The following is a 27,291-nucleotide window of genomic DNA, read 5'->3' as shown; positions in this document are numbered from 1 at the left end:
AAGGAAAAGCCATTTGCAGAGGTCAGAGGTGACAGTGACTGCATGGAGCTGGGAGGTGGGCCGGAGGAAGACCTAGGCCTGGGGGGGGCATCAGGACAGGACATATTCCTGGATGGTTGGCCTTTCTAGGGGGACCAGGCAATGGAGCAGCTCAGTTTGAGTACCCAGTTTTTGGATCTCTTGTCCTCTCTGGCTGTATTTACTCTGTTTCATCCAGACTCTCATCTAGGCTCATGACTTCAAATACAATGTATTCACTAATGACTCCCAAGTCTTTCCTCCAGCTGGAACCTTCTCTTCCGGTACTCCAGTCATGAATACCCAATGTAACACCTACACTTAAGATGCCTAATAACGTTTGTGATCTTCCCCCCCAAATTTTCATCTCCCCAAGATGCAATGACAATTCCATTTTTCCAGGATCTCAGGTTAAAAAGTGGATGTAACCCTTGGTTGTTCATTTTCTGTCTCTCAGTTCTTCAGTGTGTCTAGATCACCATACCCAACTCCTACCACATTGACCCAAGTCACCTTCATCCCTGGCCTGTATTGTTGCAGTAGCCTCCAATCTGTTACCCTCATTTCCATTCCTGCTACCTTGTGGGTCTGTAATTTGTAAACATGTCAAATGATGTCTTTCCACTGCTTAGATCCCTTCGATGGCTTCCTGTCGCTCTCAGAAAACCAAAGTTTTCACAAGGTCTTGTAAGTTCTGTGGTCTTCTTGCTTTCCTTCCCTCTCTGAACTCAACTTCTTTTTCTTTCATTCACACCACGCCAGCCACAAGTGCCTCCTTCCGCTTCTGAAACACCTAAGCGTGCTCGCTGGGGAATTTTCCAGTTGGTCTTCCCTTTGCCTGAGCACTTTCCCCCCAGACATCTAAAGTGGCTGGCTTCCTCACCTTCTTCAGGCTTTTGCTCAAAAAGTCACCTCATTAGTCATTAACCTTGGCCATTCTATTCAAAATTGCAACCCCAATTTCCAGCACCCTTTCCAGCTTTCCTTTTCAAAGTAGCACTTACCAGCCTATGACCCACCATATATGTATTTATTACTTATGTATCTACAACACCTGGAACACTACCTGGGACGTAGTGGGAAGTGGGAACACTACCTGGGAAGGTATTGAATGAATGGACGAAGGAAGCAGGGGGGGTGGGGGTGGGGAGCTCGGCCTCTTTACCCCAGTCACTTCCAAGCATAGGCTGGCAGACCAAGGGACTGCCTTGTTGCAGGGAGAGGCAAGCTGAGGCCCAGAGCAGCGGTGACTGCCAAGGTCGCCCCGAGGGCGCTGACAGCCGGGGAGCGGAGCGGAGCGGGGCGGGGAGCGGGGCGGGGAGCGGGGTGGGGCGGGGCGGGCACTGCGCCTGCGCCTGCGCCATAAAGGGGGTTGCGCGCACCGTGCCTCCGCTAGCTGCGCGCCGCCCGCCCCCTCTTCCTCTTCCAAGCACGTCCCAGTCCGAATACCCCGCTGCTGTCGCCATGGCCGCGCTCACCCAGAACCCGCAATTCCAGAAGCTGCAGCAATGGTATCGCGAGCACGGCTCTGACCTCAACTTGCGCCGCCTTTTCGAGGGGGACAAGGAACGTTTTAACCACTTCAGGTGCGCGCGCGGGGCCACAGGCGGGGCGCGGACGTGCGGGACCCGGATCCGCGTGCACAGGGCGCCGCACATAGGGTCCGGTGTGCGGGCCCGGGGCCGGGGCGGTCGGGCCGGCGGTCCCCGGGGGTCCTCGGCCGACCCCGGCCACGGATCGGGGCCCAGGCCCAGGCCCCAGTTTGTCCTTGAAGCCTCCTTGAAGCAGGTTCCTGGGGGCTCGCGGAGGTCTCGGAGCCGGACTGCTTAGTCATGAGAAGCGGGCCCCTCCGCAGTTCTCCCTCCGCAGGGGCATCTCTCTCCACCTTCTGTCCCCGCCCCCCACCTCTAATGCCTGCCGTTTGAGAAGGGGCTCCTTCCGCAGTTGTGGCCTGGGGCCCTAGCTGACGCAGCAGGCGGGAGAGGGCTGTCCCCTGAACCCCCCGCTCCTGGCCCAGAACGGACGGGGACCCCCGAGGTTTGCGATGTGGGTGGGCGGGTCTGGGGGATTTGCGGGGAGCCGCGGAGAAAGGTGGAGATGTGGAGGCATGATTTCTACGAAGGAAGCTCGGTGTGCAGACCTATGCATGACCAGGAAATGGAAAGGAATCAGTGGGAGGAAATCTTGGGGGGGGGCAGGAATCTCGGGGTGCTCCGGTGACTGGTGCAGGTGTGTTGGGGAGGGGAGGTCTGTGGCTCCAGACTGGAAGCCCCATGACCAGCCCTGCCTTCTGAGTCTTTTCCCGATTAAGTTGAGTCGCAGAGTGGAAGCTCTAGGAGGGAATGGTCACTCCACGGGGTAGGCAGGGGCAGTGCACCCAGCCGTTGTCTTCCCGTTTTTAGCAGAGGAATGGCTCCTCAGGAAGGGTCTGCAGCCCCATTGTGTGAGGTTGGCCCCATTCACTGTGCTGGTGGGCAGACAGGCGACAGCACCGCTGTGCTGAGCAGCTGAGGCTTGTTTGGGGTGTGGCTCAGGGAGAATGTTATTTTGTGGATGCAGCTCTGGTCGGGGAATGGGCTCTCCTGAGAAACAGGGTGTGGTCAGTGGCTTCTGCCATCTTTTTGCAGCTTGACCCTGAACACCAACCATGGGCGGATTCTGGTGGATTACTCAAAGAACCTTGTGACCGACAGTGTGATGCAGATGCTGGTGGACCTGGTAATGTTCTGCTGTGGGGGGCTTGACCTGTGACCCACAGCATGGCAAGCGAACCGGGGTCCTGGGAGCCTACAGGTCCTTGAGCAATTTTATTTCCTTCCCTCAGCGGACCTCAGTCACTGCCTCTGTGCCGACACAGGGCTCTGAGCTCCTGCCCTCCCCCGCCCCGATTCTAAGCAGCGTCCCAGGGGATTCGGTGCCAGTGTCTGAGCAGACCCTTCGCAGGCAGTGGGGTGGGGGGCACCAGGCTGCAGCTGTCTGTCAGCCCCACTGGGACTGCATCAAGCCTAGAGTTTGGTGGCTTGGGCACTTGGTTGCCGGTGTGAGTGGATCAGGCCTCAGTACCTTCTCTTCCCAGGCCAAGTCCAGGGGTGTGGAGGCTGCCCGGGAGCGCATGTTCAATGGCGAGAAGATCAACTTCACCGAGGTGAGCTGGCCTGGGGATGGCCGACTCTACATACCCTCCAGGGCCTCTTCCTTCCCTTTGGGGTTCATCTGACTGAGAGCACCGCACGGTGTCTTCACCTCTGCTCTTCAGCAATGTTTTTGCTTAACAAGGAGCCTGAAAGCCTATTTCCTTGAGTGGGTTGCAGGGCCATGGGGTGCATCTTCCCCAAGACTGGCAGTCTGGACTTGGTGAGGGTGGAATGCTGTCTGCCTAGAGCACATCTCAAGCCTGCAGGGCGATGGCTTCTTAAGGCATGCTCAGAGAACTTAACTCTGGTCTATCTTTGCTCTGAGTTTTATTAATGAAAAGAGAAATCTTAGGACAGAAGATCAACCTCCTCAGTGGTAGGCATTAAGTAGGAAGCAGAGATACAGCCAGGCCTTGGGGGCCCTGTTCCTGAATTGCTGTGGAAGCCTGGAGGCATAATAATCACTGAGTGCTAAGAGTCTTATTCTCACAGTGTTATTATCCTCCTTCACACAAGAGGAATCTGAGGCTCAGAGGGCAAGTCGCTTATCCAAGACGTTGTAAGAGATAGCAAGGTTTCAAACTCAACTTGTCTCACTGCTGGGCTAGGCTGAGGGAAGCTGCAGTCAAGGAGGGCTTCCTGGAGGAGTGCATCTTCTTATAAATGTCAGACAGGAGTGAGGTTGGGCAGGGTGAGGGTAGAGTGGCATGATGTCTTCCACCTTAGTGAACCTCCCCTTGGGTTGGAGTCCAGAGACCGTCTCTTTCCTATCCACCTAGGATCTATAGAGCTGTTTCCTTCAAGGACTCCTCTACTGGCTTCAGCTTGATGGGACTGTTGCTCTCACATGACAAGGACAGCTCCTTGGCACCTGTCACGGGCCTACAGTTTGGTTTGGTTTGGTTTCTGGCAGTCGGTGGGGTGGGGCCGCTTGGTGAGGGACATTTGAGTCCCTTCTTTGCTCCACATCCAAGGGGCTGGGGGTACTTTTCAGAAGGTGCCAGCAACTACCGTGTACTCTCACGGAGGAGGTGAGACAAGGTTAACGACCCCTGGTCCTCTGTGTCTCTCACCTGTGTTCCCATTCTCTGCCTTTGCTCACTCTGTTCCTCTTTCCTTGGCTTTTCATGCTCTGAACACCGAGGGGCTCCCTGGGCTTTTCCTGGTCTCCCTCCCCTTGTGACTGTAGCCAAAGGGGAGCAGCACACGCCTGCCTCCTCCAGGTCCCGGGGTAGCCTCTACACCCATAAGCACGCAGTAGATTCTCAGTACAAAACCGTGGTACTAACACATCTCAGGGCTCGCGTGCGTGTCCGGTGGAGAAAGGGCTGGGCTGACTCCTCACCCAGGCTGTACCGTGCCCCCCCGGGGGCGTGGCTGCCCTGGGCTGGGGGTGGGGGTGGGGGTCTTCACACGCTGACTGCATCCCCAGGATCGCGCAGTGCTGCATGTGGCCTTGCGGAACCGGTCAAACACCCCCATTCTGGTGGATGGTAAGGATGTGATGCCAGAGGTCAACAGGGTCCTGGAGAAGATGAAGTCTTTCTGCCAGGTAAGCAGCTCCTGCGCTGGACTTGCCCTTGGCCGTGGGTGTGCATGTGTTTGAGAATCTGGGGACCTTGATGGGCCGCCCCTCCATTCTGCTTGGAGAGAACTCAAGGCCTCATCGCATGGAGGCGGTCTGTGTGCTCGCTGGCCTGGGGGCTCTACCCTTGTTGTGATGGACCTACCACTGGCAGCCACAGAGCAACCTCTTTGCTGAACTGTAATCACCTGTGGGCTCACGGTGACAGTCTGGCCAGAACAAAGATCCGAAAAGAAAACTGAGGCCCCTAAGGGATGGGGTGGTAGAGGAGAGGAGGTAGAGCAGGTAGAAGAGAGACTTGCTTTTCTAATCTCTTTAGCAACATGCCCTTATTTTTTAATCTAGAACTAGATAAATTGAATGGTTTTTTACTTTAACTTTATTTTTTTCATGCTTATTTTTGAGAGAGAGTGTGTGCACGTGGGGGAGGGGCAGAGAGAGAGGGAGACACAGAAACCAAAGCAGGCTTCAGGCTCTGAGCTGTCAGCACAGAGCCCGATGCGGGGCTTGAACTCATGAACTGTGAGATCATGACCTGAGCCAAAGTCGGATGCTCAACCAGCTGAGCCACCCAGGTGCCACGATAAATTCAATGTTTTAACATTTCCTTGACCGTGCCCCCAGCTTGCTCTCCAGAGGCAGCATTTATAGCAGTTTCTGTGAAATCTTCTGAAAGCTTCCTATGCGTGTGCTATGTGTATACGTACATCTCTCTCTTCTTTGAAACATGTATGTACACATGTATACATACACATGGGTTCGTTTTTAACTACTTTTTGCAGCTTTTTTATACTTGTAAATAAGTAGGACATGTCCCTCTGTCCACATAATGGTGCCTCCTTTTCCTGTGGTGGGTGGGTGTAGATGTTGCTTCAGAGATCAGCTAGAGATTTCCCCACATCAACCACTGTTGCCTTAGTGTCTGTTCCAGGGTTGATTCTGCAAGGATTAGAGCACATCCTCAAGCCTGGGGTACAGGGGTGGTATACGTGTGTGTGTGTGTGTGTGTGTGTGTGTGTGTGCGCGCGCGCGCATGTGCGCGCATGCACACGTGCACATAGCATGTATGGGCTGTGTGTGCTCTGAGAGTGATAGTCTGGGCTCTGGTCAGCTTGTCCCTGGGAGCAGTGACCCCCACCTGTGACTGGCCCAAGTCTGTTTGCTTTGGCTCCCAACCATTTCAGACCTCAGACAGCAGGAGTGATCTGGCCATCAGTCCTGGTGGCCTGGCCAAATGAGTAGAACTTTGTGGGGTGAGGAAGGGTTGGCATCCTGATGAGACTCTGGATTCCACAGTGTTCCTTAATAGTGCGGTCGGTACTTATGATGGGCTTTGGGTGTAGGGAAGGGCCTTTCCAGCCATCAGGGGTGAGTGGTAGAGCTGACACGTGTCAGAAGCTGGTGCTCTTTCGGATGAGCGCGTGTGTGCTCAGGCCTGCGGCGTGGAGAGTGTGGCGCTGGCCGTCCGGGAAGCTGTTTCCAGGAAAGCACTCCTTTAGAGCTGGCTGTGGGATACCTGACTCAGACTGATGGGGTATTTATAGTTCAAAAAAAGCTACTGAGTGGCAGCAATTCTACGGTGAGGAACACTCCCCATAGCTGTGCCGAGGTTAGAAGTTTGCCAAGGTCAGGTTGAGGATGCTCGCCATGATCCTGATTATAGTGTCAAAAGTCACAAACAACCTGGGCTCAGGGCACCTGGCTGGCTCAGTCGGTGGAGCGTGTGATTCTTGATCTTGGGGTCGTGAGTTTGACCCCCACGTTGGCCATAGAGACTGCTTAAAAATAAAATCTTTAAAAATGAAAAAAAAATTAAAAACCACAAACAGCCTGAGCCCATTTATCAATGAACTAATTAGTAAAATCAGTATATGTTTATATATTGTGGTCCCGGGCACCATTAGATATTAGGGAGCTATGGTTACCTTGACCTGCCCTGCTGTTGAGGATGTGCAATGAAGTTGGAAATGGAAATTGCAAAACTGGCATGTGTTGTAAAACCCCATCTGGTGGAAGAAAGGCTGTGCGTAGTCATATTAAAGACACAAGTTTTCTCCCCTGGGATGCTTTATTGTAACAAAACTTTAATGGTGAGAGGGAGGCTTGAGAAGCCGAAGAACTTTATTTTTTTATTGATGGAAAACTTCCCATGACAATTGGTTGCCTTATTATTTTAAAAAAGAAAAAGGTTGCTGGGTCTTACTGGTTTGGGGAAAGATGTATGTAGTAGTTTTCTATTGGTATATAATAAATTGCTCCAAAACTTAGCAGCTGAAGACCGCGATTGACGTTTCTGTGGATCGGGATTTGCAGCGGCTGTGCTGGCTGCTTCTGGTCTCATAAGGTTGTAGTCAAGATACTGGCCAAGGTTAGCGCTCATCTGAAGGCTTGGTGGAGCCTGCAGGATCTGCATCCAAGAGGACTCACTCGCGATTAGTGCTGGCTTTGGGGAGGCTTCAGTTCCTCACCTTGCGGACCTCCGTACAGCAGTGTCCTCATGACAAGGCAGCTGATTTCCCCAAGTGAGTGATCCAAGGGAGAGCAAGACAGAGTGCCTCAGGGTCTTTTAGTACCTTGAGCTAGCACGTGAAATTACATCTTTCATTCCTGTACGACTGTGTTAGTTGTATAGGTCAGTTCTGATCAAAGGAGGAGGGGACAACACAAGGACGTGAACACAAGGAGGTGAGGACCACTGGGAGCGATCTTGGGAGTTGGCTACACAGTCTGCCTTCTGGCTCCCAGTGATTATGTTCCTTCCACATGGAGAACACCCTACTCACTTTCTCCTAAGGCTGTATCCCATTACAAGATCAGCTGGAAGTCCAGAACCTCATCATCAGGATGAGGTAGAGGTCGAGCAGTATCTGCATTTCCTTTAATGCAACTCAGATATACTTCCTTTTGATGTGAAGACATATGAATTAAAGAAACAATTTATTTGCACCGCACACACCCAACCCACAACGGTGAGGTAGGTGTAGGATATCTGATACAGGAGAATTCCTGTTCGAAGAGAGGGGAGATGGGAGGCACACAGGAGTCATTGGTCCAAACCATTTTGAAATCCAGCAGGACATAGACTTGAGGTTGGCTTGGTTAGGACTCAAGGTCTAGGAATCATTTCTCAAGGATTTTGGCCTTGCCCTCATTCATTCTTTTTACCTGAAAGGTAGTTTGTGTTTGCAGCTACATAGGTTTTTCAGCCTGCTTACTGCCCATAGAAACGTGGGTATCTAGGGATGCCTGAGTGGCTCAGTTGGTTAAGCTTCCAATACCGGCTCAGGTCATGAATTTGTGGTCTGTGAATTTGAGCCGTACCGTCAGGCGCTGCACTGACCGGTCAGAGCCTGGAGCCTGCTTTGGATTCTGTGTCTCCCTCTCTCTCTGCCCCTCCCCTGCTTGCTCACTCTCTCTCTCTCTCTCTCTCTCAAAAATAAATGTTGGGAAAAAAAAATGTGGGTATCTAAAGCCCTCTTTTCCTTTTGTACTGTCTCTGTCCCTTTCAGTCCAAGCCAGTAGTGTTTCTGACACTTCAGTTGTCTTTGTGGGTCTCCTATGAAGCTTACTGAGGGGGGGTTCACTCCATCAGGCAAAAGCCATACCTACAGATATCTTCAAGACAAGGCCTTTTCTATCATTGTTTTTGAGAGTCAGTTTTCTCAGAAGCCGGATATTTGACCAAAATGTTTTCTGTGTTACCACTTTAGCTCCTTCTGAGATCTAAACAAAGCATTTTATAGCCACACTCTCTGCTTCACCTTCTCACTGTGCCCTAGATTTGATCTTTGCCAAAGAGCCATCTCTTAATTTTAGCCCCTGTTGTTGCCTAGACAAGCTGGGAATTTCTAAACCCAAGAAGCTAGGCGGTTCCTTTAACACGACTAATGGGTTAATGTACCTGATGGGTGCACAGGTCCCTTATTCAGCTTGGGGGTGGTATGCAGTGTTGTAAACACCAGGAGACAGGAATCGGTGGGGTCCGTGTGGAGCTTGGCTGCATGTCTGATGGTCCTGTCCCTGGCACCAGCCCCAGTAGTTGGCATTTCACGTCTCTCAGTCTCTCATACATTAGATTCTGCTGAGAGTTCACCCCCGTTTGGCAAATTCTGACAATGTTACTGAGATGGGGGTGTCCCCCACTTTGTTAATGATGAAATAGGGTCTAGCTGGGGGGTTGAGTATGGCAGGGATTTGCCAGTGTGGTCTCAGTAGGACCCTGTGAGGGTCTGGACGTTGGGCTTGAGATGTGAGGATCCTTTTGAGCAGCACTTTATACTTGGAGGTTTGGGCTGAACACACCTCCCACTCTGTGCCAGCGTGTCCGAAGCGGTGACTGGAAGGGGTACTCAGGCAAGCCCATCACGGACGTCATCAACATCGGCATCGGTGGCTCTGACCTGGTAAGAAGGACTCCTTTGGGATGGGGTGAGGGGTCCCACCCAGAGTCTTGGTTTTTCCAGGGTGAGACCTGGCTTTCCCCACTTCTGTAGGCCCTGAGTCTTGTTTTCTGATGCTGCATCTCCCCACAGGGACCCCTCATGGTGACTGAAGCCCTTAAGCCGTATTCTTCAGGAGGTCCCCGGGTCTGGTTTGTCTCCAACATCGATGGGACCCACATTGCCAAAACTCTGGCCACCCTGAACCCCGAGTCCTCCCTGTTCATCATTGCCTCCAAGGTACGGGCCTTGGACCCAGCCTGGCTCCCCAGCCCTGTGTGTGGTTGGTGGGGGTGGGGCGGGGTGGGTAGACCCTCCTGAGCACATCGTGCTTCGTGGATCAGGTCTGGCAAGCTGTGCTCAGACTGTTCTTGTCAGGCGGTAAATGCGGTTTACCTGATGGAAACCCGAACTGGTCAGTTAGAACCTTCGTCTTGTTTGCTTGCTTATTTGTTTGTTTGTTTTTGAGAGAGAGAGAGAGGGAGACACAGAACTCAAAGCGGGCTCCAGGCTCTGCCCTGTCAGCACAGAGCCCGATGCGGGGATCGAACTCACAAACTGTGAGATCATGACCTGAGCCGAAGTTGGACGCTTAACCCACTGAGGCATCCAGGCGCCCCAGAACTTTCATATCTGCTTCTTCTGTGGGATCTGTGCCCAGCCTGGGTTTTGTTTGTGGCCATTTGTGCCCTGTTTACTCCCATCAGTGCACATAAAATATGAAGAATTCCATCTGGATTCTGAGATCACAGCCTAGCCTGGGCCAAAGGAGCCCCCAGCGTGGCCATTGCCCCTTTCCTGGAAGATGCTTTGGCCTTTGACCTGTGGTGGAGGAGTGGTGTGTGTGGGTGGGATGGGGGCTGTGTATGTGGCTTTCACTAGGATTCTTCTCAATCTAATCTGGTTGGGAAGTCCTGGAATCACAGGATCATGGTAATACTTCCAGGCCTCTGCCCCAGACAGAACCACTCATTGTGACTTTGTGGACAGTTGGGCAGAGGTTGGAGTGACTGTCACTGCTCCTGGTGATAACTGGGCACCCACATGGCCTCTGCCACTGAACCCTGGCTCTGGGTCACAGCGACCCTGAGCTGGGGGCTGACTGCTGTACTTTCTGGCTGTAGACCTTTACCACCCAGGAGACCATTACGAATGCAGAGACAGCGAAGGAGTGGTTTCTCCTGTCTGCCAAGGATGTGAGTGCTGGGGTGGGTGGTGGGCACTGCGTGGGCTGGGAAGGACGGGGTGGGCCTGCCTGTCCACCTGAGTGGCCAAGCCTAACGCTACATGTGGCCGTATTTCTCCTGACGTTGGCAGCAGGAGGCAGCCTCTCTTGGTGCCCACCTTTTCTGGTTAAGACGTTTCCCAGTCCCAGACGTATCAAGTGTGCCAGAACCTGCTCTGACTAGCTGATGGCACTTTAAGGTCCCTTGGCCTTGTAGGGCCTTCTCTACCCCTGGCCACACTCATTGGTTTAGAGGGGAGGGACCCTCGGCCTTGTGTGCCTGCGAGGTAGGCTGGGCCTCTAACTCCTCTCTCCTCTTGACCTTGACGTGGGGCTCCTCCAACAGCCTTAGAGCCCAGGACTGGGAGCAGTGAGTCCCACCCAGGACCTCAGTTTCTCCAGGGGTGGGAGGCTCACTACCCTTGGGCGGCCTCTGGACTCAGTTCGGTGTAACCTGGCTCTGTCTCTTGTAGCCTTCTGCAGTTGCGAAGCACTTTGTCGCCCTGTCTACCAACACGGTAAGTGCCCGTGTGGGCTCCCAGACTTCCTCCCTGGGAGGGCCCAGCCACGTCAAGGTATCAAGGTCACAGCCTTTCAGAAAACTCAAGCTGAGATGTGATTCGCACGTCTGGGGATCTTGGCTGGGCTGATGGGATAGAAGGGGTCAGTTGCCTGTCACGGAGGTGAGCGGCACAACACCCCTTCTGCGTCCTGCTGTCACATCTGTGCAGCTCCAAAGAGGGATCCCGTTGACCCTGTCTACCTCCGACGCCTGGCTGAAATCCAGAACGCTCCACACACATGATCTCCTTTGGCCTCTGCCACCCTGCCCCTGGTCTGTCCCCACGTGGGATGTGCAGGGTAGGGGTGGAGGGTGCATCCCATTTCTTATATAAGAACATTAAGCCCCGGTGAAGGATTTTTGCCCAGTGACTGCATGAGTCAGTGAAGCTGGGATTAGAACACCGGTCTCCTGCCTGCCAGTTCTTACACTCTGCCTGACCCGGGGCTGTGCGAGGTGGGGGGGTGGGGCTGTGTGCCAGGAGTAACAAACCTCGTGGGCACTTGCTGTCTGGTGGGCTTTGTACTAGGCTATGTCTCAGAGCTGGAAGCACATAGGTTTTCCTAACCGTTCCCCCCACTTCCTCTGCCCCTCATATCTGACTCGCACCCCTGCCTCCAGGGCTGCCCTACCCACAGGGGAGGCAGGAGCACTTCTTAACACTGGCTGACCAGAGCACCACTGTCTGCCTTCTGCCGGCAGAGTGGAGACTGGTCGATAGGGTCATCTCCTCCTGTCTGACTAGGGTTGCTGACCCTCTGTGCACAGGGGACCAAGCACCTGAGGAACAGGGTTGGCCATCTCCTAAAGGCTTTCTGGGGAAGGGTCACCATCTCAGATACTGGAAGGGGCTGGACAGGTATCCTGGCTGTGTGACACCTGGCCTGGGAGGTGGCCCCTGCCCCTCTTGGGTTCCCGCCCTGGGCTCAGTTTCCCATATGGGTTGGTGTCTGCACCTCAACAGGTCCAGGAGGCGGGTCTTGCAGGGCAGTGTGTGGGCCAGGTCCCCGCACTGGGTGTGTGGCCTCCCGCCACAGGAGGGCTTCACGGACACCAGGCTGCAGCTGTTTCTGGGTATGAGCCGGCCTTGTGTCCAGTTCTAGGGGTGAAATCTGCTGGTTCCTGCCCGTCATTGACCGGCTACTCCGCTAGTCCAGCCCTGCCCCATCTGCCCGCAGCTTGAGTGGCATGACGCCTGGCACCCAGGAGCTCCTGGTCTCCTCCAGCTAATGTAGGCTTCCTTCTTTCTTTCCCTTTGCCCCTTTTAGACTAAAGTGAAGGAGTTTGGGATTGACCCTCAAAACATGTTCGAGTTCTGGGATGTAAGTAAAGACACTTCCTTGTGCTGGGTGAATTATGTGTCCTTTGCCAGGCGTGACCACTGAGACACACATGAGGGGCCTATGAGGTCAGGTCAACAGTTATTGAGCACCTGCTGCATGCCTAGCTTTGGGAAATGGCCGAGAGGCCCTCAGAGAGGCTTATGGGGCAGGAGCAGCCCAGTGAGGATGAGGGCTCCACTTCCACTGAGGGCGGGCTGAGCTTGCAAGGCCAAGATGACATTCCCCTGGGTGCCTGCCAGCGGCCCCCACCGTGGGGTAACTGGAGCCACCCTTACCCCCTTCACTAAACTTGAGGTTGTGAGTTATTCTCAGTGTTGACCTTTTTCTGAACTGCAGCTGCAATCTGTAAAGGCCAAGGGGCAGGGTGAGGCAGGAGGTGTGACTGGGCAGGCCTGCTCCGGAGGGGTGGGAACAGCCGGCAGATGGCAGAGAGGAGGTGCCAGGCCTGGGGCCTGCACGGAGCCTTGTCAGGCAGCCTGCAGAACAAACCTCGCCTGAGCAGCCCTAGCAGCAGGTGGTCAGGGACTCATCTCAGCTATGGCCACAGCTGGTGCCAAACAGTGAGCGGGACCTATCCTTGCGGCTTGCCTGAGCGTGGCCCTGGTGGGAGAAGGGCTCTGGCTGTGGAATGCAGGGGAGGCTTGGGGTGCAGGGCGCAGTGTGGGTGCTGTGAATGCAGCAGGCGCTGTTCTAACACGTGACCGTGGCAGGCACACCAAAGAGGGTGTCATCCAATGGGAGTTTTCCCACTGGGGCTGTTTGCAGGCCTTTAGACTGGGAGCTGTTTGCTCGGTGGCCGCATCCACAGATGTGATCTCCTTTGAAAGCTCTGAAGGCCTCGGAGTCTGGGAGAAAATGAAGCCCTAAGGCCCTAAGGCATCTGTTGTGTGTAATGAGTTAACTTCTTTCTAGAATGGGACTAATTATGTACCATCCTTGGAAGAATTGAGAAGAGTCACTCAGATCATTTTCTGCATCCTGTGGCTCAGATGAGGAACCCCGGTCGAGAGAGACTGTGCAGCTTCTAACATGTTGCATGTCTGATAAAGTAGGGGAGGCGCCTTCTACCTCTTTCCCGGGATCTGGAGCCTGAACAGGAGGTGGTCAGGAACGAGTGGCCTGCCAGTCACCCCTCTGTGGGTTTTCACTGGCCGTAACAGTCCAGCGTGCAGAGATGAAGGGGGGTGTGGCTTAGGGAGAGGCGCAGGTCTCCAGGTAAGGCCTGGGGTAAGGCATGGGGCTGGGGCTGGGCAGTGTGGCCTGAGTGACCGAGGTGGGCCCAATGAAGGCCTCCTGGGCCAGGCCACGCATACCACATACACAGTGGCTGCAAGAGGGACCTGCCTGGGTCACTAAGGATGTATATTATTTTGAATCAAGAGGTGTCACCTGAGGAGCCAGGGACAGGTGAAATTTCTGGAGCCTAGTATGTCTCAGGTGAGATAGAGGGTCAGGACAGACATAGGGGATTTTGTACTGGCTTTGAGGTAAGATCAGAAGAGTCCAGTCTGGCAGGGGGACATATAAGTGGTGAGCCTGGTCATTTAGGGTCAGTCATGGGGTAGCCTCGTGTCGGGATCAGGCAGAGGTACGATGGTAAATAGTGGGGTTTTTCAGGGCTCAGCGGCTCAGCCAGAGTCCGCATACATTGGAGAGCTAACTTTGACTGGTGGGGTCTGAAGAGGAGCCAGGACAGGTACAGGTGAGTTCCGAGGAGGAGCAAGGACAGGTAAAGGTACTGATGAGGTCTATGAATTCTGGAAAAGACACCAGTATTTACAGATGGTTCTATCAAGTGAGGTCTGAGAAACCAAAGTCATGTACAGGTACTTTAACCTGGATCTGTGAAGTGAAGTCCCTGGCATAGGACAGTCATATACATCGCGGTCTCTCTTGACTGGTTCTGCAAAGTGAGCATCAGGTCATGGGTGTGTGCTCACTCAAATGAGGTGATTAAAACTCAGAATTAGGCAAATACACGTAAGCCCCCTGAGCCACATCAGCCACCTGGCTCTCGGCATCCTGACCAGGTGTGATAAGCAGAGCTCAGGGGTTGCAGAGGCCTTCGCGGATCCACAACCAGCCAAGGTTCTGGCACTGGGTTCTGGCTGGGGTGGGGTTTGAGGGACCCAGAGAGGGAAGGTTGGGAATAGAGCAAGTTATAAAAGGTGAGGACTGGGGAGTTGGGGCATGTGAAAAAGATACAGGAGCCGTGTTGGTAAGGTATAGTTTGAGAGGCTCGTGGCAGACACAGGTCTAGAGACCCACGTCTATAGGGTGTGAGGTCTGAGGCCCAAGTCACTCAGGCACCAAGGGGCTCTCACCGGTCCTCCCTCAGGCCCAGGTAAGCAGCCAGGAATTTGTCCCGTCTGAGAGAAATACCTGTTCGGATTAAGTTTGTACAGTGGAGTCGGCCAGGGGCGGTCTGTAGAGCCACATCTGTCTGAGGTCTCAGGAGCTAGAGTCAGACAAGGTGTGTATAACTAGGCAGGTTTCTTAGGGAGGCCTGAGGAGCCAAGATTTGGCACATAGAGGTAGAAGCGGGTTGCTCAGGTAAGGACACTGGAGCCGGAAAAGGGCAGAGAGAGCAAAGTCTGACAAGTGAGGACTAGAAATCCATGGTCAGGTCCAGGTCAGAGCTATGTCCTCAGGTGATATCCAGCAGTTCTGGTCGTGCACAACTCGGTGATCCTAGAGGTGGTCCTGGGTCCCCTGGGAAAAGACTGAAAAGCTGGAGTCAGGCAAAAGGAAGGGGAAGGGGAACTGCATCCATGAATTCTGGGTCTGGCTCAGGTATGTAGAACAGGTCTGTGTCAGGTGGGGCTTGAAGAGTTGAGGTGAGATACAGGTTTGTACTTTGGGTTTCTGCCAAGTAAGGTCTGAATGCTGAGGTCAGGCTCTGGTTAGTATTCTGAATCTGAGGAGCTGGGGTCAAGCACAGGTGGGTAGAGCTGAGTTTTTCAGGTAATATCTATGAAACCAAAGGCAAGCAGAGGTAGATTGACCTGAAAAGCCATGGTTAGGTTCATTCAACTCTGTCTCACCATTGAGTTTAGGCATACGTCGGTAGACGAGATCTGTCAGGCGAGGCCTGAGGAGCTGGTGTTAGGCGTATGTAGAAAGAACTGTATCTCTTAGATGATCTCTGAGGATATGAAGTGAAGTCAGGAGGACAGGGCTCAGTCTCTCAGGTGAGATCTCAGGAACCAGGATTGGGTACGAGTGACTAGATCTGGATCTCCTAGGTAAGGTCAAGATCAGCAGACAGAACTGCATCTCTGCCTATCTTGTAGAATTATTTTGCAAGATTGACGAGTTGTGGCCAGGTACAGGTATATGGAATTGAGTTTCTCAGGAAGGGTCTACGGAGTCTGTAAATGGCACAGGTTTGTATCCTTGGGACTGTCAGTATAGTTCAGCACAGGTGAGTACAGCAGGGTTTATCAGGTAAGGTGTGTGGAGCCAAGATTAGGGCAGGTTCACAACACTCAATCTGTCCAGTGAGTTCTAATAAGTCACAGTCCAGCCCTGGGAAGAACCGAATGTCTTAGGTGAGATGTGAGCAACGGAGATGAGGTATAGGTAGGCGGAGCTAGCCCACTAGGTACAGTCTCAGAAGCAAGCACAGGTAGGTAGAATTGCACTGCCAGGTGTGGTCCGAAGAGCCAGGGTCCAGCACTGGTAGGCAGATCCAGCCCACCAGGTGAGGTCTGAGGACCCAGGGGTCAAGCACAGGTAGGCAAAACGGGCCCACCAGGTATGGTCTGAGAAGCCAGGGTCAAGCCCAGGTAGGTAGAACGGGCTCACCAAGGTGAAGTCTGAGGAACCAATGTGAAACACAGGTAGGAAGAGCTGGTCTGGCAGGTGAGGTGTGAGGAACCAGGGTCAACCATAGGTCCACCACGTATGGTCTGAGGAGTCAGAGTCAGGCACAGGTAAGTAAAACCGCCAGGTATGATCTGAGAAGCCAAGGTCAAGCAAAGGTAGGTAGGACTGGCCTATCAGGTGAAGTCTGAGGAACTGGAGTCAAGCACAGGTAGGCAGATTTGGCTTGCCAGGTGAGGTCTGAGGAGCCAGGGTCAAGCACAGGTAGGTAGAATTGGCCTGCCGGGTATGATCTGAGGAGCCAAGGTCAAGCACAGGTAGGTAGAACTGGTCCACAAAGGGTGGTTGGAGGAGCCAAGATCAAGCACAGGTAGGCAGAGCTTGCCTGGCATGTGAGGTCTGAGGAACCAGGATCAACCATAGGTGGGTAGAACTGGTCCACCAGGTATGGTCTGAGGAGCCAGGGTCAAGCACAGGTAAATAAAACTAGACCACCAGGTATGATCTGAGGAGCCTAGGTCAGGCACAGGTAGGCAGATCTGGCTTGCCAGGTGAGGTCTGAAGAAGCAGGGTCAAACACAGGTAGGTAGAACTGGTATATCAAGCAGTCTGAGGAACTGGAGTCAAGCACAGGTAGGCAGAACTGGCCTATGAGGTGAAGTCTGAGGAACTGAGGTCAAGCACAGGTAGGCAGATCTTCCTTGCCAGGTGAGGTCTGAGGAGCCAGGGTCAAGCACAGGTAGGTAGAACTAGCTTACCAGGTGCAGTCTGAGGAACCAGGGTTAAGCACGGGTAACACCGCCAGGTACGATCTGAGGAGCCAAGGTCAAGCATAGGTAGGTAAAACTGGCCTATCAGGTGAAGTCTGAGGAACTGAGGTCAAGCACAGGTAGGCAGATCTGACTTGCCAGGTGAGGTCTGAGGAACCAGGGCCAAGCACAGATGGGTAGAACTGACCCACCAGGTATGGTCTGAGGAGCCAGGGTCAAGCAAAGGTAGGTAGAACTGGCTTATCAGGTGAAGTCTGAGGAACCAGGGTCAAGCACAGGTAGGCAGATCTGACTTGCCAGGTGAGGTATGAGGAGCCAAGGTCAAGCACAGGTAAGTAAAACTAGACCGCCAGGTATGATCTGAGGAGCCACGATCAAGCAAAGGTAGGTAGAATTGGCCTATCGGATGAGATCTGAGGAACCAGGGTCACGCACAGATAGGTAGAACTGGCCTACCAGGTATGGTCTGAAGAGCCAAGGTCAAGCACAGGTAGGTAGAACTGGTCCACCAAGGGTTGTTGGAGGAGCCAAGATCAAACACAGGCAGGCAGAGCTGGCCCAGCAGGTGAGGTCTGAGGAACCAGGGTATGATCTCAGGAGCCAAAGTCAAACATAGGTAGGTAGAATTGGCCCGCCGGGTATGGTCTGAGGAGCCAGGGTCAAGGACAGGTAGGTAGAACTGGCATATCAGGTGAGGTCTGAGGAACTGAGGTCAAGCACAGGTAGGTAGATTTGGCTTGCCAGGTCAGGTCTGTGGAATCAGGGTCAAGTATAGGTAGGTAGAACTGCGCTGTCATTTGTGGTCTGAGGAGCCAGAGTCAAGCATAGGTAGGTAGAACTGGCCCACCAAGGGCCAGTTGGAGGAGCCAAGGTCAAACACAGGTAGGCAGAGCTGGCCCAGCAGGTGAGGTCTGAGGAACCAGGATACGATCTGAGGAGCCCAGGTTAAGCATAGGTAGGTAGGACTGGTCTGTCAGGTAAAGTTTGAGGCACTGGAGTCAAGTACAGGTAGGCAGATTTGGTTTGCCGGGTGAGGTCTGAGGAACCAGGGTCAAATATAGGTAGGTAGAACTACACGACAGTGTAGTGGTCTGAGGAGCCAAAGTCAAGCATAGGTAGGTAGAATTGGCCCACCAGGTATGGTCTGAGGAGCCAGGGTCAAGGACAGGTAGGTAGAATTGGCATATCAGGTGAAGTCTGAGGAACTGAGGTCAAGCACAGGTAGGCGGATTTGGCTTGCGGGTCACGTCTGTGGAACGAGGGTCAAGTATAGGTAGGTAGAATTGCACTATCATTTGTGGCCTGAGGAGCCAAAGTCAAGCATGGGTAGGTAGAATTGGTCCACCAGGTGAGATCTGAGGATCTGGGGTAAAGTACAGGTAGGTGGAACTAGCCATTGGTCTTAAGGATTCAGGGTCAAGCACAGGTAGGTAGAACTGGCCTGTCAGGTCAAGTCTGAAGAACTGGGGTCCAACACAGGAAGGCAGATCTGGTTTGCCAGGTGAGGTCTGAGGAGCCAGTGTTAATTAAGCACAGGTAGGTAGAACTGGCCCACCAGGTATGGTCTAAGGTGTCAAGGTCAGGCACGAGTAGGTTGAACTAGCCTGTCAGCTTAAGTGTGAAGAACTGGGGTCAAACACAGGTAGGCAGATCTGGCTTGCCAGGTCAGGTTTGAGGAGCCCGGGCCAAGCATAGGTACGTAGAACGACCACCAGGTGCGGTCTGAGGAGCCAAGGTTAAGCACAGGTAGGCAGAGCTGGCCTGGCAGGTTAGAGGAGCTGGGGTCAGAGACAGGTAGGTAGAAGTGGCCAGCCAGGTATGGTCTATGTATGGACTCAGGGGCATGTAAGGTAGGCAGATCTGGTCTGCCAGGTGTGGTCTGAGGACCCAGAGTCGAGCACAGGTAGGTAGAAATCGCCCTCCAGGTGTGATCTAAAGACCAGAGTCATGCACAGGTAGGTAGAAGTGGCCCACCAGATATGGTCTGAGGAGCTAAAGGTCAAGCACAGGTAGGCAGAATTGGCCTGCTAGGTACAGTATAAGGAGCCAGGGTCGTAGAAGGTAGGTAGAGCTGGCCCACCCACTGCAGCGTAAGAGCCACAGGCACGTAAAGTAGGCAGACCTGCCCTGCCAGGTGTGGTCTCAGGACCCAAGATCAAGCAAAGGTAGGTGGAGCTGGCCTGTCAGGTGTGGTCTGAGGAGGGAGGTGAGGGAGGTAGAGTTGACTTTCAGGTGTTGGATTCAGGCAAAGGCATGTACCCTTGGATCTTTGTGGGGGGGACCTGAAGAAGGTTAAGCCTGGGTGGGTGGAGTGGCCACAGGCGAGTCCCACAGCACTGGGGTCTTTAGGTAGACAGACACTGTGGGGTTCGAGGGAAGTCTGTAAGCCCTAAGTTAGACGAGAGTAGGTAGATGTGGCTCTCTCAAGCATGGACTTTGGAGCCAGAGATCTACACTTGAGTCTTGTTGGTGAAGTCCTTGGGACGTGGCTCTGGCTTAGGTGTGCTGGCCCAGGTTTTAGTTAGAGGGGAGGCTTGGAGAGCATGGGTTAGTCACAGGGAGGGAGAGCCACATCTCAGGGCCGGGTGGGGGGGAGTGGGGTGGGGTGGGTCTCTAGAGCACTGGTATACACAGAGATACTTGTGTCTGATGAGGTCTGAGGCTCCTCAGTGAGCGGTTGTTGCCAGGTCAAGCAGTGGCTGCTAATGTCGGATCTGCAAGATGCCGAGATCCATGTCAGACAAGGGATAATGGAGCTGGGTTTCTCAAGTTGGGCCTGGGAGTTGAGGTCAGGCCTGTTTAGACAGAGCTGAGTCTCTCAGGAAAGTGTGAGGAGTCTGAGCTGGGCGCAGGGAAGTACGCCCGAGTCTGTCATCTGAGATGTGGGGGGTCAGGCAGATACGTGGAGCTGGGTACACCCGCTGAGCTTTCTGGAGCCAGTCTCTGACAGGTGTGTGACCCTGTAGTATGAGGTACTGGGGCGGGACACAGGTAGGCAGAGCTACCTCACAGGCGAAGCCACTGCATCCATGCAGTGTCGTGAGTCCATGGATCCCGAGTCATGTGGGCAGAGGTACATAAGTGTGATCTTAGGGGGGTTCTTGTCACCTGGATTCAGGTATGAGTTGGCATCCCTGGGCTTGTTAGGTGAAATGAGAAGGCAGGCTCTAGCCCAGGAATGCATAACTGATGTGGCTGGTGAGGCCTGAGAATATGGGTCAGGTGCAGGTGGGGTCCTCGGTGGTAGGATCAGGCATGGTTTGGGTAGCATGGGCCGCCCTCAAGGGAAAGCCAGAGTCATCGTAGGTATGTGTGCCTGGGTCTGCCTGGGGACCCTTAGGATCAGGTAGGACAGATGGAATGCCTTGGCCAGGGCAGCTTCCTGTTCTCAGTACCCCGGTCAGGCACGATAGGCAGAGCTCATGGTATTGCAGAGGCATGAGGATCTGTAGCCAGTCCAGGGTGTGGTCTATAGCACTGGGGTCTGAGTTACTCAGGTGAGGGAAATAATAGAATTGTAACTAGTAAGATAAAGTGAGGTTTGTTGTGGGAGGGGCATAGAACTGACTGAGGAGCTATAAGGTGTGATCTGAAAGAGCCGCTGCAGCGAACGTGAGTTCTAGAGACTGTGTCCTGTAGGTGGAGGTCTTAGAGGCTCAAGTCAGACACTGGCATTGCCTGGCTCCCAAAAGTGAGGTCTGATGACCTGGCTCAGCCAAAATCAGCGGCTTGGCAGTCTGCTTTCTAGAATTGAGTCTGTTCGGTGAGATCTGAGAGCCCACGTCATGCATGGTTTGGCCCCTGGGACGGTGTCTGTCAGGTAAGGTTTCCCCAAACCTGGACTGTTTCCAGGTGAAGGGCCTCCCTGTTCATCTCACTACCCAGGCCAAAAACCTCTGGGCTGCACTTGATTCTCTCATTCTCTCAATTCACCCTATTTGATTGAAGTTCCTGAATCAGTCCTCTGCACCCCCATCCACAGTACTGTCACGTTCCTGATGACCCCTGGCATTCCCTGCTTCATTCTCCGGCGTTGCCTCTCAGCTTCTACCCTCCAGCTCCGCTGCTTCTTTCATCTAGAATGTGCTGTGCTTCTCTTGCCCAGCCTGTCTCAATGGGCCTCCAATAGAGAATTAAGCCCTAATGCCCCAAAGCATCCAGGGGATGTAATGAATCAGCATCTCTTCTTTGCTTCTAGGAGAGTACTAGCCTTGGACCATCCTTGGGACAGTTGAGAAGTGAAGTCACTGAAAGTATTTTCTGTGGGGCTTAACTCTCTCACTATTGAGAAAGGCTGCTCTAGCCATAGGACCTTTGCCTGTGCTGTGCTGGCTGCTGGAATGCTTCTCCCCACTCAGTGCTTTCCTGGGTAATGCCTGCTCATTCCTTAGATCCAAGCTCAAGCTCAGGCACTCCTCAGGTTCCTTTCATAATTGGTTTCACTGGTGTATTTCCTTTCTCCCAAGCACTTACATCTCAGTTCACATTTATTGGCACGATTATTTCATTTACACATCTGGGGAGCCCCAGTGGGCTGCTTCTGTTGCCTGTGCTAGCTATGTGGTAGGTGTTCTATAAATAGCTGTTAAGAAGACGTGAATGTGTCAGGAAGATACAGAGTGGAATCTGCAAGTGTGAATGGTAGGCCTGTGTATGTCTTGGGGCTGAGACTACGATCAGGTATGAGCTCTGGGCCCGTCACTGTCCCCGGAGGCAGCCCTAGGCTTGGATGTGAGGCACTGGGTCTGTCAGTATCAGAAGGGGCAAGGCCAAGCCCAGGCATATTAGTATCTGAGGAGGCAGGGCCAAGGCCAGGTAGCGTTGGATCTTTCAGTGTTCAAGGAAGTGTGCTTGGGCACAGGTAGGAGGCATCGGGTCTGTTCGTCTGAGGATGCAGGGCCTGGCACAGGTAGGAGGCGCTGGGTCTGTCACTGCCGAAGGAGGCCAAGCCGGGTACTGGTATGAGATTCTGACCCGTTAGTGTCCAGGTAGGTGGGCTCGCCACAGGTACAAGATGTTGGGTCTGTCACTGTTCAGAGAGGCTGGATACAGGTATGGGATACTAGGTCGGTCAGTGTCTGAGGAAGCAGGACCTGGCACAGGTATGAGGTGCTGGGTCTGTCAGAGTGTGAGGAGGTAGAGCCTGGCACAGGTATGAAGGGCTGGGTCTGTCGGTATTTGAATAGGCCTGGCACAGGTGTGAGGCATTGGGTCTGTCAGTGTCTCCCGAGACATGACCAAACACGGGTATGAGCTCTGGGTCTGTCAGTGCCTGAGGCGGCCGGGCGTGACATAGGTATGAGGTGCTGGGTCTGTCAGTATTCGAAGAGGCTCGGGCACAGGTATGCAGCACTGGCTCTGTCAGTGTCTGAGGGGCTAGACCCGGCAAGGTATGAGATGCTGGTCTGTTGGTGTCTGAGGAAGTGGGGCCTGGCACCAAGTACGATGTGCTGGATCTGTCTGTGTCTGAGGAGACCAGGCCTGGCGCAGGTAGGAGGCACTGGGTCTGTGGGTCTGTCTGAGGAGATGGGGCCTGGTACCAGGTATGAGCCGCCGGGTCTGTCGGAGGAGGAGGCGGCCAGGCCTGGTGCAGGTATGAGGCGCTGGGTCTATCGGAGGAGAAGGCCGGGCCTGGCGCAGGTCCGAGGTGCGCCGGGTCTCTCTGTGTCTGAGGAGACAGGGCCAGCCATGGTAAGGTCTCCGGTTGGGTCTTGTGGCTCTGATCGGTCCCACGCGTAGTCTGTCCTGTTGGTCAGCACAAAGAGTTGCCAGCGCCTGGCCTGCTGTCTTGCTTCCCAGAGGTGGGTTGGGCCTGGCCCTCCATGCTGCACCTGTGGAAGAGCCTTGCTTTCAGGGGGCAAGTTTTGTGGCAGGAGGGAGGGGGGGCGGGGTGCGCCATCCCTCGTTCAGCACCTTTTCCTGTCTCTCCTAGTGGGTAGGAGGACGCTACTCGCTGTGGTCAGCCATTGGACTCTCCATTGCACTGCACGTGGGTGAGTGTTTGTTTTAGTCTTGGGAGATGATATTGTAGTCTGAGGTCAGGAGTGGGGGTCTCATGTCCCTGAACACCTTCCTGACCCACAGAGGATGCTGGCCTCTCTCCCCTTGACTGGAACATTTCTTTCGGGTCAGGACAGCAGGCCTTTTTTCTCTTGGGTTTGCAGGTTGGCCTTGATCTCTGTCCCTCACAACTGCCCTCCTGCCATTTCCCCTGGTGGATGAAGTTAGGTCTGCCTTTGCCCTGAGGGCAGACTCTGATTAGAAAGACTTTCTGTAGGCCCAAGTCTTCCCAGGTCCTTTTTCTTCTGGCTGCACCTCAGCCTTTCCTTGGGTCCAGAAGAAGCTGTGTCCCCTGCCAGAAGGGCACTGGGCATGACCATTTCTGTTGACGCTGCTTTTGTGTCGCAGGATTTGACAACTTCGAGCAGCTGCTCTCAGGGGCTCACTGGATGGTAAGTGCTGAGGCTCGTGTTCTCTGCCAGAGACCTGTAGTTGCTCCGGCTCCCTCTCCTCCTGGGCAGCTGCTCGGCTCTCACTGACCCTGCTCTTGTTTCAGGACCAGCACTTCCGTACGACACCCCTGGAGAAGAACGCCCCTGTCCTGCTGGCTCTGCTGGGCATCTGGTACATCAACTGCTTTGGGTGTGAGACGCAGGCCATGCTACCCTATGACCAGTACCTGCACCGCTTTGCCGCCTACTTCCAGCAGGTACCAGCTGCCAGGCCAGGTCTTGGGTCAGCCTGTGGGGGGACTGGGAGGCCCATGAGCCCAGGTTCTTGCCCCTCCAGGGGCTTTTCTCCCCCACTGCCCTTGGGTATAGCCAAGGCCCACCTCTGTTCTCAGTCTCAGGATGACTCTTTGTTACCAGGGTCTGTTTGATCTGAGTGTTAGCCAAGTTTGACGACCATAGAGGGGCATGACTGATTATCATGGTGGCCAGTCAGACCCTGGCTTGGCTAGGGCATGGGTCTCAGCTCGGTCATTTCTTCCTTGGCCATCACTGTGTGCCTGCGATAGGGTGGGGGCCATCGGCCAGGACTCTTATGGCTTGCACTGCTTTTGTCCCTCTAGAAAAGCAACTCACACCCAGTCTGTGGTGCCTCTTTGGGCTACTCACAGCCTTCTGTACCCCCTCGAATCTCCAGGGCCCCCAGGGACCAAACAGCATCTCTCCTGGTCCAGATTCTCTTTCAGGGGGCCTCTTTTCAGGGCTCCCCACAGTCCAGCATCTAGTTGAGGTGACAGACCTCAAAGGCTGTACACCCTGGACCTCAGCCAGCCTTTCCTTAAGGCAACAGTTAAAGAGGGGCACCTGACTGGCTTGGTTGGAAGAGTACGCAACTCTTGATTTCAGGGTCATGAGCTCGAGCCCCACACTGAGTGTAGAGATCACCTAAATGAATAAACTTGAGGGGCACTTGGGTGGCTCAGTTGGTTAAGCGTCCGATTTCATCTCAGGTCATGATCTTGTGGTCCATGGGTTCGAGCCCTGCGTTGGGCTCAGAGCCTGGTGCCTGCTTCGGATCCTGTATCTCCCTCTCTTTCTGCTCCCCCCCCAGCTTGCGTGCTCTCTCTCAAAAACAAATATATATTAAGAAAAATGTTTTTTTAATAAATAATTTAAAAAGAAATACATCAATTAAATATACTGTGACTGGTTTCTGCTCATAGGGAGGTCCTCCTTAGACCTCCATCCCCACCTTTACCTTCCCGCAGTGCTCTAAGCCAGAAAGCCACGAGCCTGTGTCCTTGAGGGGCGATGAAAGGAACATGCCTGATGATAACCCACAGGGCAGGGCAGGTATACTCGGTGCATCTCAGGCAGGATTTGGGCATGGCGCATGAAGAAAAGAAGACTTGCAGATAGAGGGCTGGGTTTCTGTCCCTGTTCCAGGGTGACATGGAGTCCAATGGGAAGTACATCACCAAGTCCGGCACTCGTGTGGACCACCAGACGGGCCCCATTGTGTGGGGGGAGCCAGGGACCAATGGCCAGCATGCCTTCTACCAGCTTATCCACCAAGGTAGGGCCCATCTGGCTTGGGCAGGGGTGCTGCTCGGGAGGGGGAGGGCCCCCTGGCAGAGACTTCTCCCTGAGGTCAACACTCTCCTATCAGCCACGTGGGTGGCCCCCATGGGCTAGGGTAGGAGCTTGGGTGACCGCTGTGCCCTCTTACAGGCACCAAGATGATACCTTGTGACTTCCTCATCCCAGTCCAGACCCAGCACCCAATAAGGAAGGGTTTGCATCACAAGGTAAGAGCCCCATCCAGCCTCTCCTCACACTTTGTCAGGCTCACATTACACCCAAACTGTTAAAGAGCTGATGCATTGGTTGGCAGTTATACTAGTTTTCTGTTTCTGCCATAACAAATTACACAATCGTAATGGCTTAAAACAACACCCGGTTTTTATATTGGTTTCAATGGATCTGAAGTCCAGCAGGCTCTACTGGGTCTTTGCTCAGGGTGGACCAAGGTCCAGTTTCCTTGATGGCAGCTAGCGGATGATTCTCAGCTCCAAGAAGCCACCTTGGCCTGTGGCACTGTCTCAGAACCAGGAGTGGTAGGTGGAGTCCCTCTCCAGCTTTGATTCTGTCCTGCCTCCTCTGTTGATTCTCTCTGACCAACTTATTTGCCTTCCTCTTCTACTTTTTGGGGCCCATGTGATTACATTGGGCCCACCTATCCCTATCTCAGCGTCTGTTACCTTCATTCCATCTGTAAGATCCCTTTTGCCATGTCCTGTAACCTACATAGGTGCAACAGCAGGGGCGGGGGCAAAGATCTTACTTACCACAGCAGCAAATGGGAAAACCATCCAGTACCTAACCTGACCTGACACTGGCTTTGAAGAGGATTGAGTGCACCTTATGTTGGGTGTGCAGAGTAGCATGGGTAACTGAGCACAGGCTTTGGAGTCAGAGACCTGGGTTTGAATTCTGATTCTTCCTCTCTCTACCTCTGTGATTCAGCACCGTTGACTTGGGGAGACAGGCTCAACTAGGAAAGAGAGGGGATGCTTTTGCCCCTCAGAATCTTACAAGATAGCTATTGCTAAAGTTCTTAGCAGGGTCCTCGGCAAGTCAGGCGTGTTCCTGAAAGGGTAGTTATTGTCATTACCTACTTTACCCTGTCATCAGATGGGACCTGCTGTCCCCTCTCACTTCCATTGAGCTCTACGTTGGGGGCTGGCAACCTACCGAGGCTGGGACTACCCCAGCTGAGAATTGCCAGGCAGTCTTGCCCCTCTGCCTGAAGCTCAGACAGTACTTCTTGGCAGAACTGGGTGTCTCTCTTCTCAGATCCTCATGGCCAACTTTTTGGCCCAGACTGAGGCCCTGATGAAGGGGAAGTCGACAGAGGAGGCCCGGAAGGAGCTGCAGGCCGCAGGAAAGAGTCCAGAGGACTTTGAGAAGCTGTTGCCACACAAGGTCAGGACTTCTGAAGTGGGTGGCATCCTGGAGTCGGAAGGATAAAAGTTGTGAGGCCAGGGCAAGGATTCACAGCGTGCCTGCCTTGTCCTACACAGTAGGAGGGGCTGTCCTTACAGATCTGCACATCCCAACCTGTGGGACAGGGTGTACATCCCCTCTTAAGTTATCTGGGAATCACAACTAACCAGGGGACATTCCTGGGTGTTTTCTGAAGGTCTTTGAAGGAAATCGCCCAACCAACTCTATTGTGTTCACCAAGCTCACACCATTCATTCTGGGAGCCTTGATTGGTGAGTGAGCGGGGAAGGTCCTGGCCTGGGGTAGGTTGGATGAAGCTGGTAGAGCCCTAATGTGCCCCATCTGCCACCTCTGTAGCCATGTACGAGCACAAGATCTTCGTTCAGGGCATCATCTGGGACATCAACAGCTTTGACCAGTGGGGGTGAGTTGCTGCTCCTCAAGGGGAGGGTGGAGAATGCCTGTGGGCAGGCTTACGGATTTCACTGGTGATGCTGGAACCTTCCTCTTATTCTTATCGTCCTGCCAGGGTGGAGCTGGGAAAGCAGCTGGCCAAGAAAATCGAGCCTGAGCTTGACGGCAGTAGCCCAGTGACCTCTCACGACGCTTCCACCAATGGGCTAATCAACTTCATCAAGCAGGAGCGCGAGGCCAGAAGCCAATAAACTCATGCCTGGCTGCAGTCCCTATTGTGACTGGTCCTCCTTTGTCCCTCTTCACCAGAGATGTACTGCACAGTCCTTCCCAGAGCACCTTCTGGCTGTAGGCTTGGAGTACAAGCCCTTTGGGGGAAGCTGGTCTGGGATTGCTATCATCACTCCTCCATGTCTGTGTGCCCTCTGTTTTACGACTGGCTGAAGTGTTTCAGTGCAGCTGATTTTTCTGACCGTGTTCACCCTGTTCATGTATCAGAAAAATAAAGATGCCACAAAGGA

At 53.7% G+C, this 27,291-nt stretch overlaps 1 protein-coding gene across 1 annotated transcript; it reads left to right on the top strand.

Moving 5' to 3' along the window:
• The first annotated feature begins 1,398 nt into the window (after positions 1-1,398).
• On the top strand, positions 1,399-27,291 carry GPI (glucose-6-phosphate isomerase). The gene is made up of 18 exons (XM_042968114.1): positions 1,399-1,604; positions 2,646-2,736; positions 3,095-3,163; positions 4,585-4,704; positions 9,057-9,140; positions 9,270-9,416; positions 10,301-10,372; positions 10,875-10,919; positions 12,232-12,285; positions 22,834-22,894; positions 23,310-23,353; positions 23,458-23,610; positions 24,797-24,926; positions 25,082-25,158; positions 26,207-26,335; positions 26,553-26,628; positions 26,714-26,780; positions 26,886-27,291. Exons 1-18 carry the CDS (start codon positions 1,483-1,485, stop codon positions 27,019-27,021), a joined length of 1,677 nt encoding a protein of 558 aa, XP_042824048.1. The 5' UTR covers positions 1,399-1,482; the 3' UTR covers positions 27,022-27,291.

This window comes from Panthera tigris, chromosome E2 (assembly GCF_018350195.1).
Source record: "Panthera tigris isolate Pti1 chromosome E2, P.tigris_Pti1_mat1.1, whole genome shotgun sequence".
NCBI lineage: Eukaryota > Metazoa > Chordata > Mammalia > Carnivora > Felidae > Panthera > Panthera tigris.
This window is presented reverse-complemented; position numbering and strand designations above follow the sequence as displayed.